General features: G+C 34.1%; 1 protein-coding gene across 4 annotated transcripts in view; it reads left to right on the forward strand.

The window, feature by feature from the left end:
- The window catches only part of TMCO1 (transmembrane and coiled-coil domains 1), a 111,762-nt gene that overhangs the window by 66,006 nt on the left and 30,418 nt on the right, over nt 1-15,338 (forward strand). Inside the window, exons 7-8 of one of the 4 annotated variants that reach the window (XM_037825454.1) lie at nt 1,560-1,590; nt 12,261-13,615. The exons of 1 other annotated variant lie outside the window; for it this stretch is intronic. In XM_037825454.1, the coding sequence (XP_037681382.1) occupies nt 1,560-1,568 (9 nt within the window). In that variant the 3' untranslated portion in view covers nt 1,569-1,590; nt 12,261-13,615. Of the gene's footprint in view, nt 1-1,559; nt 1,591-3,913; nt 5,771-12,260; nt 13,616-15,338 lie in introns of those variants that run through there. 2 more of the 4 variants (XM_037825455.1, XM_037825453.1) reach the window with 2 other exon arrangements.

The following is a 15,338-nucleotide window of genomic DNA, read 5'->3' on the forward strand; positions in this document are numbered from 1 at the left end:
CTGTATTGCCTAAATTCTAAACAAGATATTCAAAGATATCAAAATTTTAGAAAAATCACTGAAATTACCTGCTTTTATTTGACTAACAGCAAATGGTTTCTATACCTGTTACTAATTATTAGCTTAAATATTAGAGAATTATAAACAGAGATTCAGTCTGAAGTGCCTTAGCATTTGAAGTATGTGGGATATAAATACTTCTTTCTTTGAACTAAAATGCTTTGTTAGCCGGCTATTTCTGTTAAGTAGAAAACAGACTCTGAAAACCAAGGTGCAGAATAAGTTTATTGAACAAAGTAGCACATGTGGGAGCAGCACTAAAAGAAAGTTACTGCTCAAAGCAAAGTGATGGGAAAACAAGTTTATATACCTGCTTAGAACAGAGGAAGGATACCGGGGGAACGGGGTGGGGGAGGCAAGGAGGACTTGAGCTATGTGAGTTGTCTGGGGCAGGGCGTCCTTAGGTACCATAAATGTACAAAAGCTGCTCAGACAGAATGTTTGTGTACTAATGGGCTTATTTGGTGAATATAAGCAGACTTGCTGCTGTCAGCATGACTTGTTTATGATAGTTCTGCGTTTCCCATAGAGGCAGGGGTCTTAATTAGCACCACAGAGATCTTTGACACTTCAGCCAGCCTCTGTTGCTTTTTGTTTCTTCTTTATAGTTCCCTGAGTAAAATGGGTGTTTAACTATTAGTGAAGCTATTTACCATTCCAACTTGACACCATGCTGTTGATTTTATTGTTATTTGTTTGGGCTTCTTGGGATCTTAGGTTACACAGTAGTTGACTATGTACATGCCTATGAAATGAGCAGTTAAAAACTAAGAGCTTTCAGAAACCCAAATTATAGATTGTACTATGATTCACCCCCTGAGACCATTTTGAGGCAGAGAAATTGGCCACTTGGGGTCAGATACACATAGTAGCATGAAATAATTTTAAGAGAACAAAAAGAAATGTTTTTTATCTGGGTTTTAAAGCTGAGTGTGTGATGGGGAGACTAAGTAGAATGACTCAGGTTTCCATGATTGGTCATATTCTGTCTTTTAATACAGGGTTTTGTTTGTTTATTTGGTTGATTGGTTTTGTCTATTTGTTGTTATTTTTGTCCTATTCATATCCTCCCCACCCCCAGCTCTTTCAAGGTAGTGATTTCTTATTTGTCTTTATTTACCTTAAAGTACCTATTTATAGTTTATGGTAAGTACCTAAACATATTTTAAACATAAAACACTGAAATATAAACTTACAAACTTGGTGAATTGTGACTGTATCTTTTATTACTCTTAAGAACAGTATATGAAAGTACATATTTCCTACAGCCTCACAAGTGGAAAGTGTCATACTTGTTGGGTTTTTGCTAACCAGGTAGGTAAGAACCGATATCTCATTGTAGTTTTAATTTGCGTTTGGATTTAGTATCTTGTTATTTGTCTAAGAGCTGTTTATATGTTTTTTCTTTTTTCTTTTTTAAGAACAGTTTTTATATTCTTTGCCTGTTTTTCTACTGGGTTGTTGATCTTTTTCCTAATTTTCAGCTCTTTTTTTTTTAGGGAGATTAGACTTCTGTATGTGCTATAAGTTGTAAGTAATTTTTTCAATTTCTCATTTGTGTTTCAATTCTACTTACGATGGTTTTTGCCATGCAAAATTATAGTTTGCTTGTTTTTTTCTCTCTTTTTTTGGTCAATTTATTTTCTTCTGTGGATTTTGGATTTTGAGTCATAATTAGAATGGTCTTCAATCCAAAGTTATAAGGGAATTTATCCATGTTTTCTCCTAATATTTTTGCAGTTTTTGCTTTTCATATTAAAATCATGGCTCCATTTGGAGTTTATCCTGGTTTACCTCATTTACTTTCTTTGTCTTCTTTGCCAAATCTTACGTGAGTTTTAGAAGGAAAATCTTTAAAACATCAGATTCATTTGAGAACACAAGTTGCTTACTCCTTTTTTTAATCAAAGATTTAAGAAGCCTGTGAGACAAACTAATGGGGTGATTGTTCTTGAATCTGGTATGCATTTATTTGAATACTGAGTCCCTATCAGTAGCATCTAGTATTTTCCCTGGTGTGCCTATACAAATTCATCTTTGAAATTTTAAAATCTATTCATATCTCAGTGACATGTATTTCATTAGGGGTGCCTCACCTTACTTCACACTTTGTTTAGATAATCTGATCTTTTGGCATTTGCCAGAGTAAATGGATGGGCTAAAGCCCATGTGATCTGAGTCCCTGGAGTAAAAGAATATGGAGAAGTAAGTAGGTAAATAGGTCCTATGTACAGAGAGACTTAAGTGTTTAAACTTGTCAGCATGACTCGCCTATGGTAGCAGTTTTCCTGAGAATTTCTCAATCCGATCCTTTTACACCTGGAAGCTACTTTCTGGTTTCCTATATTTAATAATTTAGTGCTATTAAGCTTAAGTCTTCAATTTACCACCAGCTTGAGATTGTTCTTTAATGGATACACGTTACCTTACAGTGCTGAACCTAATTCTGTGAAATTTAATTTTTCACGCTGTTGTTTCAGTGACTGAAAACCATAATTTCATTCACATGGGTTTACAGTTTTTACTAAATGAGTAAAAACAATGTACATGTTATGCAAGTTACCTCCAGCAATGAGTATGGCTTTGTTTGTCTTAATGTCTTCTTATGCTGAATTAGAATATAGCACTAGGAGAATGAGAAGCATTTCTGTTATTAGTGTCTGTAAAGCGACAACAGTTTTAATTGCTGAGGTGATTAAATACTTTTATCGCTGGATTTCCTGAGTAGAGGATGTATGTTTCTCAAGTCTTTTGTTTGTAAAACATTATAGCTACATTTATATATGTGAATACTAACATCCACTTCCTTTACTAAATGTGAGAGATGGTATAATTAAACCAACAAGTGCTAGTCCCTTTATGACAACAATATCCTCCTTATTGGAAGAGGTATAATATTAGATTGAATCAGTTTATCCATCTACTTTAATCAGAGGTTTTTCCCCATCTTTAAGAGCTGAAGATGCTATCTCGTTAGAAATAATTCTTTGATAGATTTGTCTGTGTGTTCATTTATTCAGTCAAGAAAATTGAGTGCATGTATTTGTCAAGCATGTTAGAGATTTGGGCACGCAGTCATAGAGGACATGGAGACTAATCAACATCAGGCAGTCAAGTTTTACTCAAGTAGTAGGGTGGGGGTTGGAAAGAAAAGTACCATCAGCATGGTGGGGGTCTGAAGTAAAGCTTCAGCCCACTTGAGACACAGGGAGAGCTATATTTATGCTTTTTCTTTGGGGAGATGGTCAGTTGGTAGAGATGGACAGAGATTTAGCTGGTGGGCCAAGTGGCAGTTGGCCCCGGGGGTCTGCCAGGGTGGGAATTGAGAAGGAATGGCATGGAGCCAATGGGCGAGTAGTGGGCTTGATGCCCTTTTAAGGATTAGAATGTATATAGCTGAGGAAAGGGGAGCTTCGGGCAGGATGCGTGGCCACAGAGTGTTATTCTGGCCACCAGGAAGTTTTGCACAAAAGGCTTGTCTAATGTCCCATTTGTGAAAGCTTGCATTTGGAGTGTAATTTTCCAACAAAGCACTGGGCTGGGCGCTTGGTATACAATTGTAATCAAAACTGACATATAATGGTCCTTGCTTTTGTGGAACTTAGGATTCTTTTGAAATAAAACCATTAATTGTCCCATGTATAGCTTCACTTTCTTAAAATCATTATCAAAAAACGGAAGTGTAGAAGTACATTTGAAATTATTTCTAATTCACTAGTCATTTCGAATAGAGACAAATTAAGCAAAGATTTAAACTTTAAATTCAGACTAAGGCAATTTTGACATATTATTAATTCACCTAAGTATTTGTGAATCTGGTTTTTATCTAATAAGTATTTTTTTCCAATTCTAGGATGTGTTATTATGACTCGCCATTGACTTGAGAGATTTTAAAGAAATGTGGAAATATACTATAATAAGGCACATTCCTAATTCAGAAACTTTAAAATGTTGGGGAGTGAGGAAGAATGCATTGTTATGGTTGAAGAAATAAAGTATTTTGGAGGTAAAACATCTAGGTTTGACTTTTGTTGCCACGTAAGTAAGTGCCTTTGGGCAAGTAATATACAACCTTTCTTGAGTCTTAGTTTTCACAAATGTGAAATGGCATTTAGTGTAAAATCTCATTGTGCTATGATAATGAGATGACGATATAGAAAAGTTAGTAGTTGCTCTGAAGGTCACACTTTTTTTAAAATCAGTAACTCCCCACCTGCTCCCTCCTTGGGTAATTTTTGTTCCCCAGTCCAGATAGGACAGTTTCTTTTCATAGATTGAAACATAGTGATGTATCAACTGAAAATAAACCTAATTATGTGTTCTCATTTTTTCTTTCTCCTTAAATTTTGTTTACTTCCTTAAAGTTTAGTGATTAGCTACCTTGACCTTCACATCACATCTGTTTCCTTTGTGTGAATTTCTAGCACCCGAAATGCCAGATTTGCCAACTTCCACAAGAGTTGTTGTTAGTGCTTGGTAGTGATAAATTTCAAGAACAAAAATATTTCCTTTAACTCCTACAATTAAGGAAATTGTGTTTTGTTTTTTCCTATCATGAGTGGATTGAGTAAATGATGATCTCTTTTATATAGAAACCTTAAGCCTTAGCAAAAACCCGAGCAAATTTACGTGGGAAATAGCTAAGGATATTCTGTAAAAGGAAAATTGTTTTATTCTTAAAAATTTATATGACTGTAAGGGCTATGACTAGAATTCTCTTTTCTTTGAAAGCAAAAAGGATTAGTGGTTCCTGAGGAAAAGTGGGAAAAGAATTTATCTTTTTTTCTTTCGTCATTCATATCTTACTGTTTAATTTTCTGTATGTATGATAATAATCTGAAAACGGTTGTGGAGAGTTTTGTCATTGTCTTCTTTAAAAAGTATATCTGTTCAGGTCAGTGACTGAAAATAAGTACATTTTATACTTTTTCAGACTTTTGTCTTTCCTAGGGCAAAGAATTTTGATATGCAGGTTCTAACTATGTTAGCATCATAATATCCTGAAGTCATCAAAATGATAGAAGGACCAGATGCCTTCCATCTCCTGTATCTCATCATTAATTTATGTCATTTTTATTTAAGATTTATTCATTAATGCCAGTATAGTTATTCTATAAGAAGAGTATTTTCATTTGTAGTATTTTATTTGAAATCAGTTAGAGAGTACATGTGGTTCAGAAAATGATAGCCAACTAATTGCGAAGAATAGGTTATTCAGATACCATCTTAATCTGATCTCTGTGAATTGTTTCAGTTCCTGAGTTCAAGGTATTATTTAGAATGTTCCCTTGTCTCATTGCTGAAGATTGATTCCAGTCTTTATACCATGCCAGGAGAATTCCTCTCTGATGCTAAGAATACCAAGGTGAAAAGTCATGGTCTACTCTAGTGGAACTCAAATTTTAGATGGGAAAGTAGACCCATAAGTAATAGTAGAGTGTGAGTTTTTGGTGGGAGGTAACAGAAAGCAAAGCATGTCACTGAAGAGGATTACCTTAATGGCTGCATCATAGTACAGCATTAAGTGATTTTTTTATTTCAACATTTCTTATACTACAAGTCTGCTGGTAATGAATTCCTTTAATATTCATGTATCTGAAAATATCTTTATTTCATCTTCATTCTTTTTTTAATGCAATTTTATTGAGACATATTCATACACCATATAATCCATCCAAAGTATACAGTCAGTGGCTCACAGCATCATTATATAGTTGTACATTCATCACCACAATCAACTTTAGAACCTTTTTGTTACTCTAACTAAAGAAAAAAAATATGAAAAATCATCCAAACCATCTCATCCCCCATCCCCCCTATTATTTATATATATTTTTTGTCATTATTTTATTACTTATCTGCCCATACACTGGGTAAAAGAAAAGTCAGTAACCATCACCTTCATTCTTGAAGGATATTTTCATTGGATATAGAAATCTCTATTGACTGCATTTTTTTTATCTGCAGTATTTTAAAATGACTTTACCCTGTCTTCTAGCTTCCATTGTTTATGAAGAGAAGTCATTCACATCTTTGTACCCCTGTCACTTCTGACTGTTCTCAGATTTTCTCTTTAAGTTTTGTTTTTAGCAGTTTAACTATGATGTACCTAGTTTGTTTGTTTTTTAATCCTGTTTAGGGGTAAAGAATTTTTAATAATATTGATTATAAGTGGTTGGAAATGGATGGAGGTGATGGTAGCACAACACTGTAAGTGTAATTAACAGTGCTCACTGTGAGTATGGTTGAAAGGGAAAGCCTAGAATTATGTATGTCACTAGAAGGAAAGCTAGAGGATAAAACATGGGACTGTATAACATAGAGAAACCTGTTTTGAATGATGACTGTGGTTAATTGTACAAATATAAGAAAGTTCTTACATGAAGTAGAACAAATGTACGTCAGTTTTACAAGGTGTTAGTAATAGGGTGGTATATGGGAAAAATACAATTAATGCAAACTGTGGACTATAGTTAGCAGTAACATAATCTTCTTTTATCAGTTGTAACAAAGGTACCATCTCAAAGCTAAGCATCAATAATAGACAGGAATAAAGGGTATGGATTTTTTTTAATGATGAGAATGTTCTCAAATTGATTATGGTGATGAATGCATAACTCTGTGATTATACTAAGAACCATTGATTGTACATTTCGATTGATTGTATGGTATATGAATAAAACTGTTAAAACATTTTATCTTGCTTAGAGTTTGTTTTCATTAAATTCAGGAAACTTTCATTATTTCTTCAAAAAATTTTTCTGTCCTATTTTTTCTTCTTTTGGGTTTCTGCATTAGTCTTTTTAGTATTGTCCAAAAGGACACTAAGATTCTGTTCTTTTTCTTCTTTTCAAATCTTTTTCTGTGTGTTCTTTATATAGGGTTATTTCTGTTGACCTACTTCCAAGTTGACTAACTCCTCTGCCCTCTCTAATTTGTGTTAACTCTCAGTCCATCCAGTGGATTTAAAATTTTCAGATATATTTTTCAGTTCCAGAATTTCCATTTGGTTTCCTCTCTCTCTCTCTCTCTCTCTCTCTCTCTCTCTCTCTCTCTCTCTCTCTCTCTCTCTCTCTCTCTCTCTCTCTCTCTCTCTCTCTCTCCCTCTCTCTCTTTCTCTCCATCACTCTTGCTGTTTTTGTGGTATCCTTTTCCTGCTGATATTTCTTATTTGTTCATTTATTATGAGCATGTTTGATTTTGTGTCCTTGGGCATAGTTATTTATCCACTTTAAAAACCTTGTTTACTAATTCCAACATTTGGATCATCTCAGTGCCAGTCTCTGTCTGTTGCCTTTTCTTTCAAGTCGTGTTGTTTTGTTTCTCAGTATATCTGGTAATTTAGGATTGTATCCTAGACATTGTGAATGATAGCTTATAGAGATTCTGTATTCTGTTATTCTTTGGAAAAGTACTGATTTTTTTGTTGTTGTTCTTTAAGCTGGCAATTAAATTGGCTGGGCTCAAACTCTGAACTCTGTCTCCTTTGTGGTAGGCAGCATTCAAAATCTCTGTTTTTTTTGCCTTCAATTTTAAGTGGCTGTTGTTATCTTGAATCCTTTCCTTTGGTTCTTCAAGCCAGTAAGACTTCAATTTCATTCTGCATTTTAGACACTCCACATGGTGTTGACTGGGACCTGACCCATATTACAATATTAAAAAACAATCGTCTTCTTGCACTAAACTAAAATTCAGAACATTCTCTTTGACTAATTCTCAAAGAAAGGTCTAAATAAGAGATGTGGGAAAATTTTATTGGGAAGGTGATTATAGAGAAAAAGAGAGCTTGTCACTTGACCTCTTGACCCCAGCAGAAAAGACCTTCATTACAAAGGAGGCCTTTGGACTAGCTAAGACAGAAAATATTTATTCAGCATTACAAAGGAAGTGGCATTACTCTAGTGTAGATTTAATGTGCCATCTTCTTTTCAGAATTTTGCTTTGTACTTTGCAAGCTATGTGTTGAGGTCTGTAATATAATTTTACCGACATGGACACCTCCGAGAATGTTAGAGCCACAGGTAACTATAGTGGGTAGTGAAGGAACAAAAATAAGGACTTACCAGGGGACTTCACTTTTTCACGTAAGATTTTGCTTAAGGAAAGGATGCTATGGCTTAAAAGATCTGAAAACTATTGATCTAGTCAACCCCCATTTTCAAGGGTAAGGAAATTGAAAAGATATTGCTTGTTGTTTCTTGCCTACTTTGCCAGTACTGGAGCCCAGGTCTTCTGATTGTTAACCCAGTAATATTTCAGCTATACTAGTGTTGCACTGTCATTTTTTTTTTCTAGTAAATATTAAGTCTCTAAGTCATTCTCCTAAACAGTCTATTCAGATATAATGTGATAGCCTTTGGAGAGTTCAAAAGGGACCATTTGAGATGATTGGATTTTACATACAGCTTTGTGTGTGTAGTAAAGATAATATTATGGGAACTTGAGAAATTGTAATTAATTGAAAGTGAGGGCGCTGGTTCCCAGATGTTGGGGAAACTAACAGAGAACAAACTGAGGGTTGCCATGGTTGAGTAATTTTAGCTAAATGACTAACAAATAAAATGTAGCAGAATGTGTTTATTGCCAGTGACCTCGGTCTTCCCAAAATATATTGTTAGCAGCCAACAACTTCCTTTTCTTGATCATCAGTTCTTACCCTTTGCAAAAGAGGAAGAAACACAAATCCCTTAGTGGATTTCTCTGTATTTCCTGCCAATAGAAGGCATGATTACGGGAAAATGACATACACTCTTCAGTTTGTTACTCTGTTATACAAGGTTGGACAGAAATTCAGAATAATCGTCTTTTATTTTTCCAAAATCTTACCACATCTTACTATATTTTGCATTTGTGTTGATAACGTTTTCTTTCTTGTCATCTTCATAATGTATTAAACCTCCTGTCTTTTAACAAAATGCATCTTTCTGAACTAAATCTTGCTAATTAAGAAGGCCAGAAAAATTTACCTCACGGAGGAGAACTGAAAGACTACAGAAAAGCAGTTAGATCAGATTTAATGGATGAGGTTATTGGAAGACATAGAAGAGATAATATATACAAAAGTACCTGCTACGCAGTGGGATGCTCAGAGAGTATTGAGTTATAGCCTGACAGTTTAGTGTTTCTTTTTACTTATCTGCACATAAGGATAATAATAATACTTGCTGTTCACTGAGTTGTTGTGAGGATTTAAATGAGAACATACATTTAAAGTGCTTAGAACAATGCCTAGCACAGAGTACTCAGTAACTGTTAACCATTATTATTGTTTTTCTTCTTAAGTTCATGCTATGACCTTCACTTTGAGATAGCCCTCACAAAAATATTTGTCTTTATTTTAAATGCTTATCAACATTTCAAAAAGGGAAGGCAGGGAATGAGAAAAGGGTATATTGTTAATACAAATGTAATATACCTAACAACTGTTTATATATATAAATATATTTTTGTTATATATTGTTACAGTCTTTATATGCATTTTTGTATATAATATATAAAGTATTATATACTAATATATAGTATATATAGTATAAATAGCATAAAGTATAGAGAAAAAGAAGGAGAGAGAGTGCATGTGTACTTATTCACTTAACAATATATGTACTATTCTTTGGTGTGCTCATGCATAATCTTTATGATTTGTTTTTATAGGTCTGCTACAAGATTTTTTACTTTTAAGATAAAGATCTGTTACAAAGAGTTAATTTAGTAAAGAAAACCTGTACTTTGAGTTACAATATGTTAGTTCCCATTCTGACTTAAAACCTCTTTTTTGCCTCAACTTTTCTCATCTTGAAAAGGAGGTTAACTGAGGACTGTTATCTAGCTTTAAAACTATTTTCATATTTTGAAGTGCATAGAAATGTGGGATGTTATTACTAATGTACATAGAATAGTAGCCTCTAGTCTTTTAACTAGTTCTCTTGCATCTTGGGCCCATCAGTTAGTTCCTGCTGTGTTTTAGAGGAAAAGATTTCAGTGACACGGAACCAGGGGAAATCTCATCTAAGAAAAGCAGTCATAAGAACTGGATTTCATTTGTGAGATTATAGGAATTTAAATATATTGTTTGGAATTCCACTGCTGCTTGCAGTAAACGCATAACATTTGTATTAAAATACAAATAATAGAGTACTATATTTAATTTAGTGTCCCCAAAGGGAGGCTATGACAAGAACCACAGGAAAACAAAGTTTAGAGCTGCCTGGATTTCCATGAACTTTGGCCACAGCTACCAAAATGACTCAGTTTTAATGCTGTTGTGGTGGTGTTGCTATTCGAGCTGTTTTCATCTAGAGCAGTGGCTTTCACTCACTGATTATATATATGTTTTGAATTAGTGAATGAACTTGTCAACAGACTACCCTTTCAGCATCTTGTTTCTTCAAAATTTTTTTGATTTGTTATGTTCTATTCAGCTGTCTTCTTTAAATCACCATGAACTTGCAATTTAAAGGTCATCAGAGGTTTTTATTCTGGCATTTTTATCTCCAAAACGATATGGACTTATTTAATTGACCCTGTCTCTTCAGAATAACTGAGCAAGGGTCTCTTTTATGTTTTTTCTAGATTATATTACTGTATTTGTAACTGGACAAATGTGTTTATTGGCAGCTAATTTTGTAATATCTTATTATTTTAAATTTTATCTTTAGTTTCCCGTAATGCCTAGCTTAGTGCTAGATACAGTGTAAGTGCTCAGTAAATATGTATTAATTAAATAAAAGAAATTGACGACTATTGACATGATAATATTTGGTCTTCTTATTTCTTTATGCAGTGAGTATTATAGCGGTGGATGTGAAGGAGCTATTTTTAATATATAAGTAATACATACTAAGGCCATTCTCCAGCTTTACTAAGGAGAGATACCCTGATCTGATTGCTTCTTCTCAAGTAAAGCGTGAACTATAGTAGTGTGGACTACATATATATGAAATATTTTATTGTAAATATAACTTAAATGAATTCTTAAGGTTGTATTCTTCATAATTAAACATTCCGTTATACTCTGTCAGTGTTATCTCAGAAATGTACATACTCATGTCTGCAGTAGTCATCATTCTTAATGATGAAGGATTGCTGGGGCAGGGGGATGTATACATCCAGAGAAGCCTGGGTGTGGGTAGTCACACAGTGCCTTATGTACAGTAGGTAGTCAATAACTATTAAATGAATATTGAAGGCCAGAATTTGAATAGGCAATTCTGTGTAAGAGAAGCCACTAGATTAAGAATCAGAACACATGGGTTTTAATCCTAACTGTGCTCTTAATTTTGCTTTGTAATTTTGGAAAAACCATTTCACTTTTCCAAGGTTTCATTTCCTTATGTAAAATGAAGGAATTGTACAAGAAGAATCAGATGCTCTCTAAGGTTTTTTCCTTTTCTAAAATGCTGTATAAACTTTTAACCACTGATCTCTGTTTAACCTTTTCACATTCATAAACCTTCTCCCTTCTCTCTTGAAAGCATACCGCTTGTTTCCCATATCACACTGTCCACTCGTTTGCTCTTTTATGTTTTTGTTTGTCTGCTCTCATCAGTTGAGTTGTTATCTTTCAAGAGTCATTTGTGTTTACCTCAAAGCTGTTGATGCTGTTTATGCTGGTTTTACTTGTTATTGCATTTTATATTTAATTACTGTTATATTCACTGATGAAATCTGAGTAAAAAAATAGTTGTTTTATGAGAACTTAAGTTTGGAAAGACTTAATATAGGTTTCTAAAAACAAATACTATTGAATTAGATATGCTTGAGACAACTGAAAAAGATGTGAGGAGGATGATAAAAATCTAGGAGGATTGTGGAGTGAAAATTGTAGACAGTGCAATAATGTTTAATTCCAGCCAGAAGACTCATACCAAAAGCAAAAAGCCCTTCTACAAGAAATGGTAAAACATGTACCTTATATGCTTCATGTTAAAATAGAAGATTACCCCTTTTTATGATTCTCTACTTTTAAAAATCAGCTTCTTAAGGTAGTTAGACCAAAATCCCATCAGGTAAGAGAGCTTTTACTGTTCTATGATCTTCATAACATTACAGGTCTTTTTAAAAACAGCACAGCAGTAATCATGCTATTTCAGGTCATAATGGTACTTGTAATCTGTGTGTGTCCTCTATCTATGAGATCTATGTAAAAAACACTTCTTTATATCTCATATTAAGACCCAATTCTTATTATATTTTCTTCACAGAATATTCAGAAGATTCTCGGCCTTGCCCCTTCACGAGCTGCCACCAAGCAGGCAGGTGGATTTCTCGGCCCTCCACCTCCTTCTGGGAAGTTCTCTTGAAATCAAGCAGAACTCTTTAATTCTTGTCATTCTCTTCAGACATGCAAATCAGACTGACAACTTTTTTGTAGCAAGAGCCACAGGCAGCCTTACCATTAAGGCCACTTTATAGTTTTGAGTTGTTTCTAGATATGATTAGAATGAAAATGGCACCCCTGAAACATAATAAGTATGTTGATTACATAAGTACAAGTGATATTAGAAACAAATGACATCTTTCTTGTTTTGCTTACACAAATATTTTCTGTGGGACCGACTCTCAAGACTGTGCTATATGCTATGTACCGTCAAAGTTGGCTATCCATGAGCATTTAGAGAAAATCTGGAAGAAAAATTTAGTTCAGGTAACGCTTAATTGGAGCTGTTGGTTGTTTGTGTGTGTGTGTGTTGTTTTGTTTTTTCCCCCAAGCCAAGTGTATGACCAGAGATCAATAAAAAGGTCAAATTTTACCTACATCATCTACAAGGAGAGACATATTTTGGTTTGGTTTGTTTTACCATATTTACAGACAGGTGTTTTTAGTAATCTTAACAAAAGGGTAAACATTGCCCAGGAAAGGCTGAAACAAAGTTTTTAATGTACTATACTTGCCTTATGCTCAAATTATGAAGGTGTCCTAGTGTAGGAATTGGGAGGCAATAATGGAAAGGAAAGTGGTGACTCAGGAATATAAAAATGAGGGTCCTTTAAGTTCCCTCCAGCTTCTGTAGCAGTCTGTTGCATTTGTATAAGGGCACTCTTAGATCTCCCCTGGAGGCAAGCTTATATTTATATGTGGTTTAACTTGTAGAGCTTCCTTTTAGCCACAGTGGCCTTCATTTCCTCCCATGTTCCTTTACAAGGAAGAAGCACAATTATACCATGATATGTCTCTATAGTCCATGGAATTAGAAGTCCTGTGTGGAACAGTGACTCTAGCAGTAAATATTTACATTCATTGATAGTCTCCTTACTTATAAGCATTCTACCATGAGAAAAAAACACATTATTTGCAAAGGAACAACTGCTAAAGTGACATCAAACTTCTCATCAACAACAGTAAAGGTCAGAAGACAATGGCATAATATCTTCAAAGTGCTATGGGAAAATAAGTATTAACCTAGAATTTTATGCACTAAACCATAAGATTGGGGGCAAAATAAAGACATTTTCAGACATACAAAAACTAAAATAATTGAATTATAAAAGGATACATTTCAGGGGAAAAAAAAGAATCACCCAGGAGGAAAGTGTAGAATATAAGAAATGATGGATACCTGAAACTATTAAACTACAACCCAGAACCCATGAATCTCGAAGACAGTTGCATAAAAATGTAGCTTATGAGGGGTGACAATGGGATTGGGAATGCCATAAGGACCAAACTCCACTTTGTCTAGTTTATGGATGGATGTGTAGAAAAGTAGGGGAAGGAAACAAACAGAGAAAGGTACCCAGTGTTCTTTTTTACTTCAATTGCTCTTTTTCACTCTAATTATTATTCTTGTTATTTTTGTGTGTGGGCTAATGAAGGTGTCAGGGATTGATTTAGGTGATGAATGTACAACTATGTAATGGTACTGTAAACAATCGAAAGTACAATTTGTTTTGTATGACTGCGTGGTATGTGAATATATCTCAATAAAATGATGATTAAAAAAAAAAATGATGGTCAACACAGAAATGAATAAAATATATGCATAAATTTAAGTGTTTTATGAATTGTCTTGTTTAAGGATTATCTCATGACAACCATGAGGTAGCTACTGTTTTTATCCTTATTTAGCAGATGAAGAAGTTGTTATTTGCTAAACATCACATACTAGTGAGTGGCAGTCAGGATTTGAACCTAAGCAGTGTAAAGCTGTATAGCCCAGGCTCTCAATCTCTATGCTGTATTCCCTCCCGTAGTTATGTAATGATTCCCATCACCTTCCCTGATCTCCTCAGCTAGAGTGGGTGAGTTGGGGGCTTTTGTTGTTGTTTCCTCAAAGCAGTCAACATAGGTGGATAGTGAAAAAGGAGGAGATGTAAAAAAGGGAGAAGAAAAAGATGAAATAACATGTTTTCACTCTGTTACTAAATGGGCACAGTAGTAAGGTTTTATTACAGAAAATAAAGCTATCACATCACAAGGATTAAATTCAAGGAGATATTAAGGGTGATTGCAGCTTTACAATACATTTTTTAAAAATTACTTTCCCTGAAAAATTTTCAAGACTACGTATTTGGATGACGATCTAGATTGAAACCATCTCTGAATCATTGGAGATGACATTTCAAGCTAGAGAAGCCTCTGAATATTTCTCAAAACACATGATTTAACTGCTTTGCCTGTGTAAGGGATAGACTGCCCCCTTTCTGGTTTAAAGAAGAAAAATCAGGCATTTTTTAAATGCATTTTTTATTGTGAACTTTAGCATATATACATAACAGTGAGAACTTTCAGAGTACAATTTAACAAGTAGTTAGAACAAATTTCAAGGAATGTTATGGGTTGCAGTTCCATAATTTCAGTTATTTTCATTGTTGTAAAATATAACATATATACAGAAAGGTGTTAACTTTCAAAGTACAGCTCAGCAGGCAGTTATATAGGTAATTTCAAAAAACATTACGGGTTACGGTTCCACAGTTTCAGTTTTTTCCTTATTGTGATACATAGGGTATATACAGAAAGGTGAAAACTCAAAGCACAATTCAACAGATAGCTTACAGAGCAAATTTCAAGGAATGTTGTAGGTTACAGTTCCACCATTTCAGTTATTTCCTTCTAGCTAATCTAATACTCTAGCATCTAAAAATATATATTTTTACATGAAGTTTCAGTATATTTAATAGTCATTATTATCTGCATTAGGCTACTAAGGCTGCATTCCTAAATATGGCAAAGGAGTAAATTTTAAAAAAAAAAAAGGAAGAAAACATAAGTAAACCTGAATTTAACCTATTGCATTCCAAAAGCCAAGCCAGTTTTGAAGTTGGAAAGCAGATGTGTG

Source organism: Choloepus didactylus, chromosome 2 (assembly GCF_015220235.1).
Source record: "Choloepus didactylus isolate mChoDid1 chromosome 2, mChoDid1.pri, whole genome shotgun sequence".
NCBI lineage: Eukaryota > Metazoa > Chordata > Mammalia > Pilosa > Megalonychidae > Choloepus > Choloepus didactylus.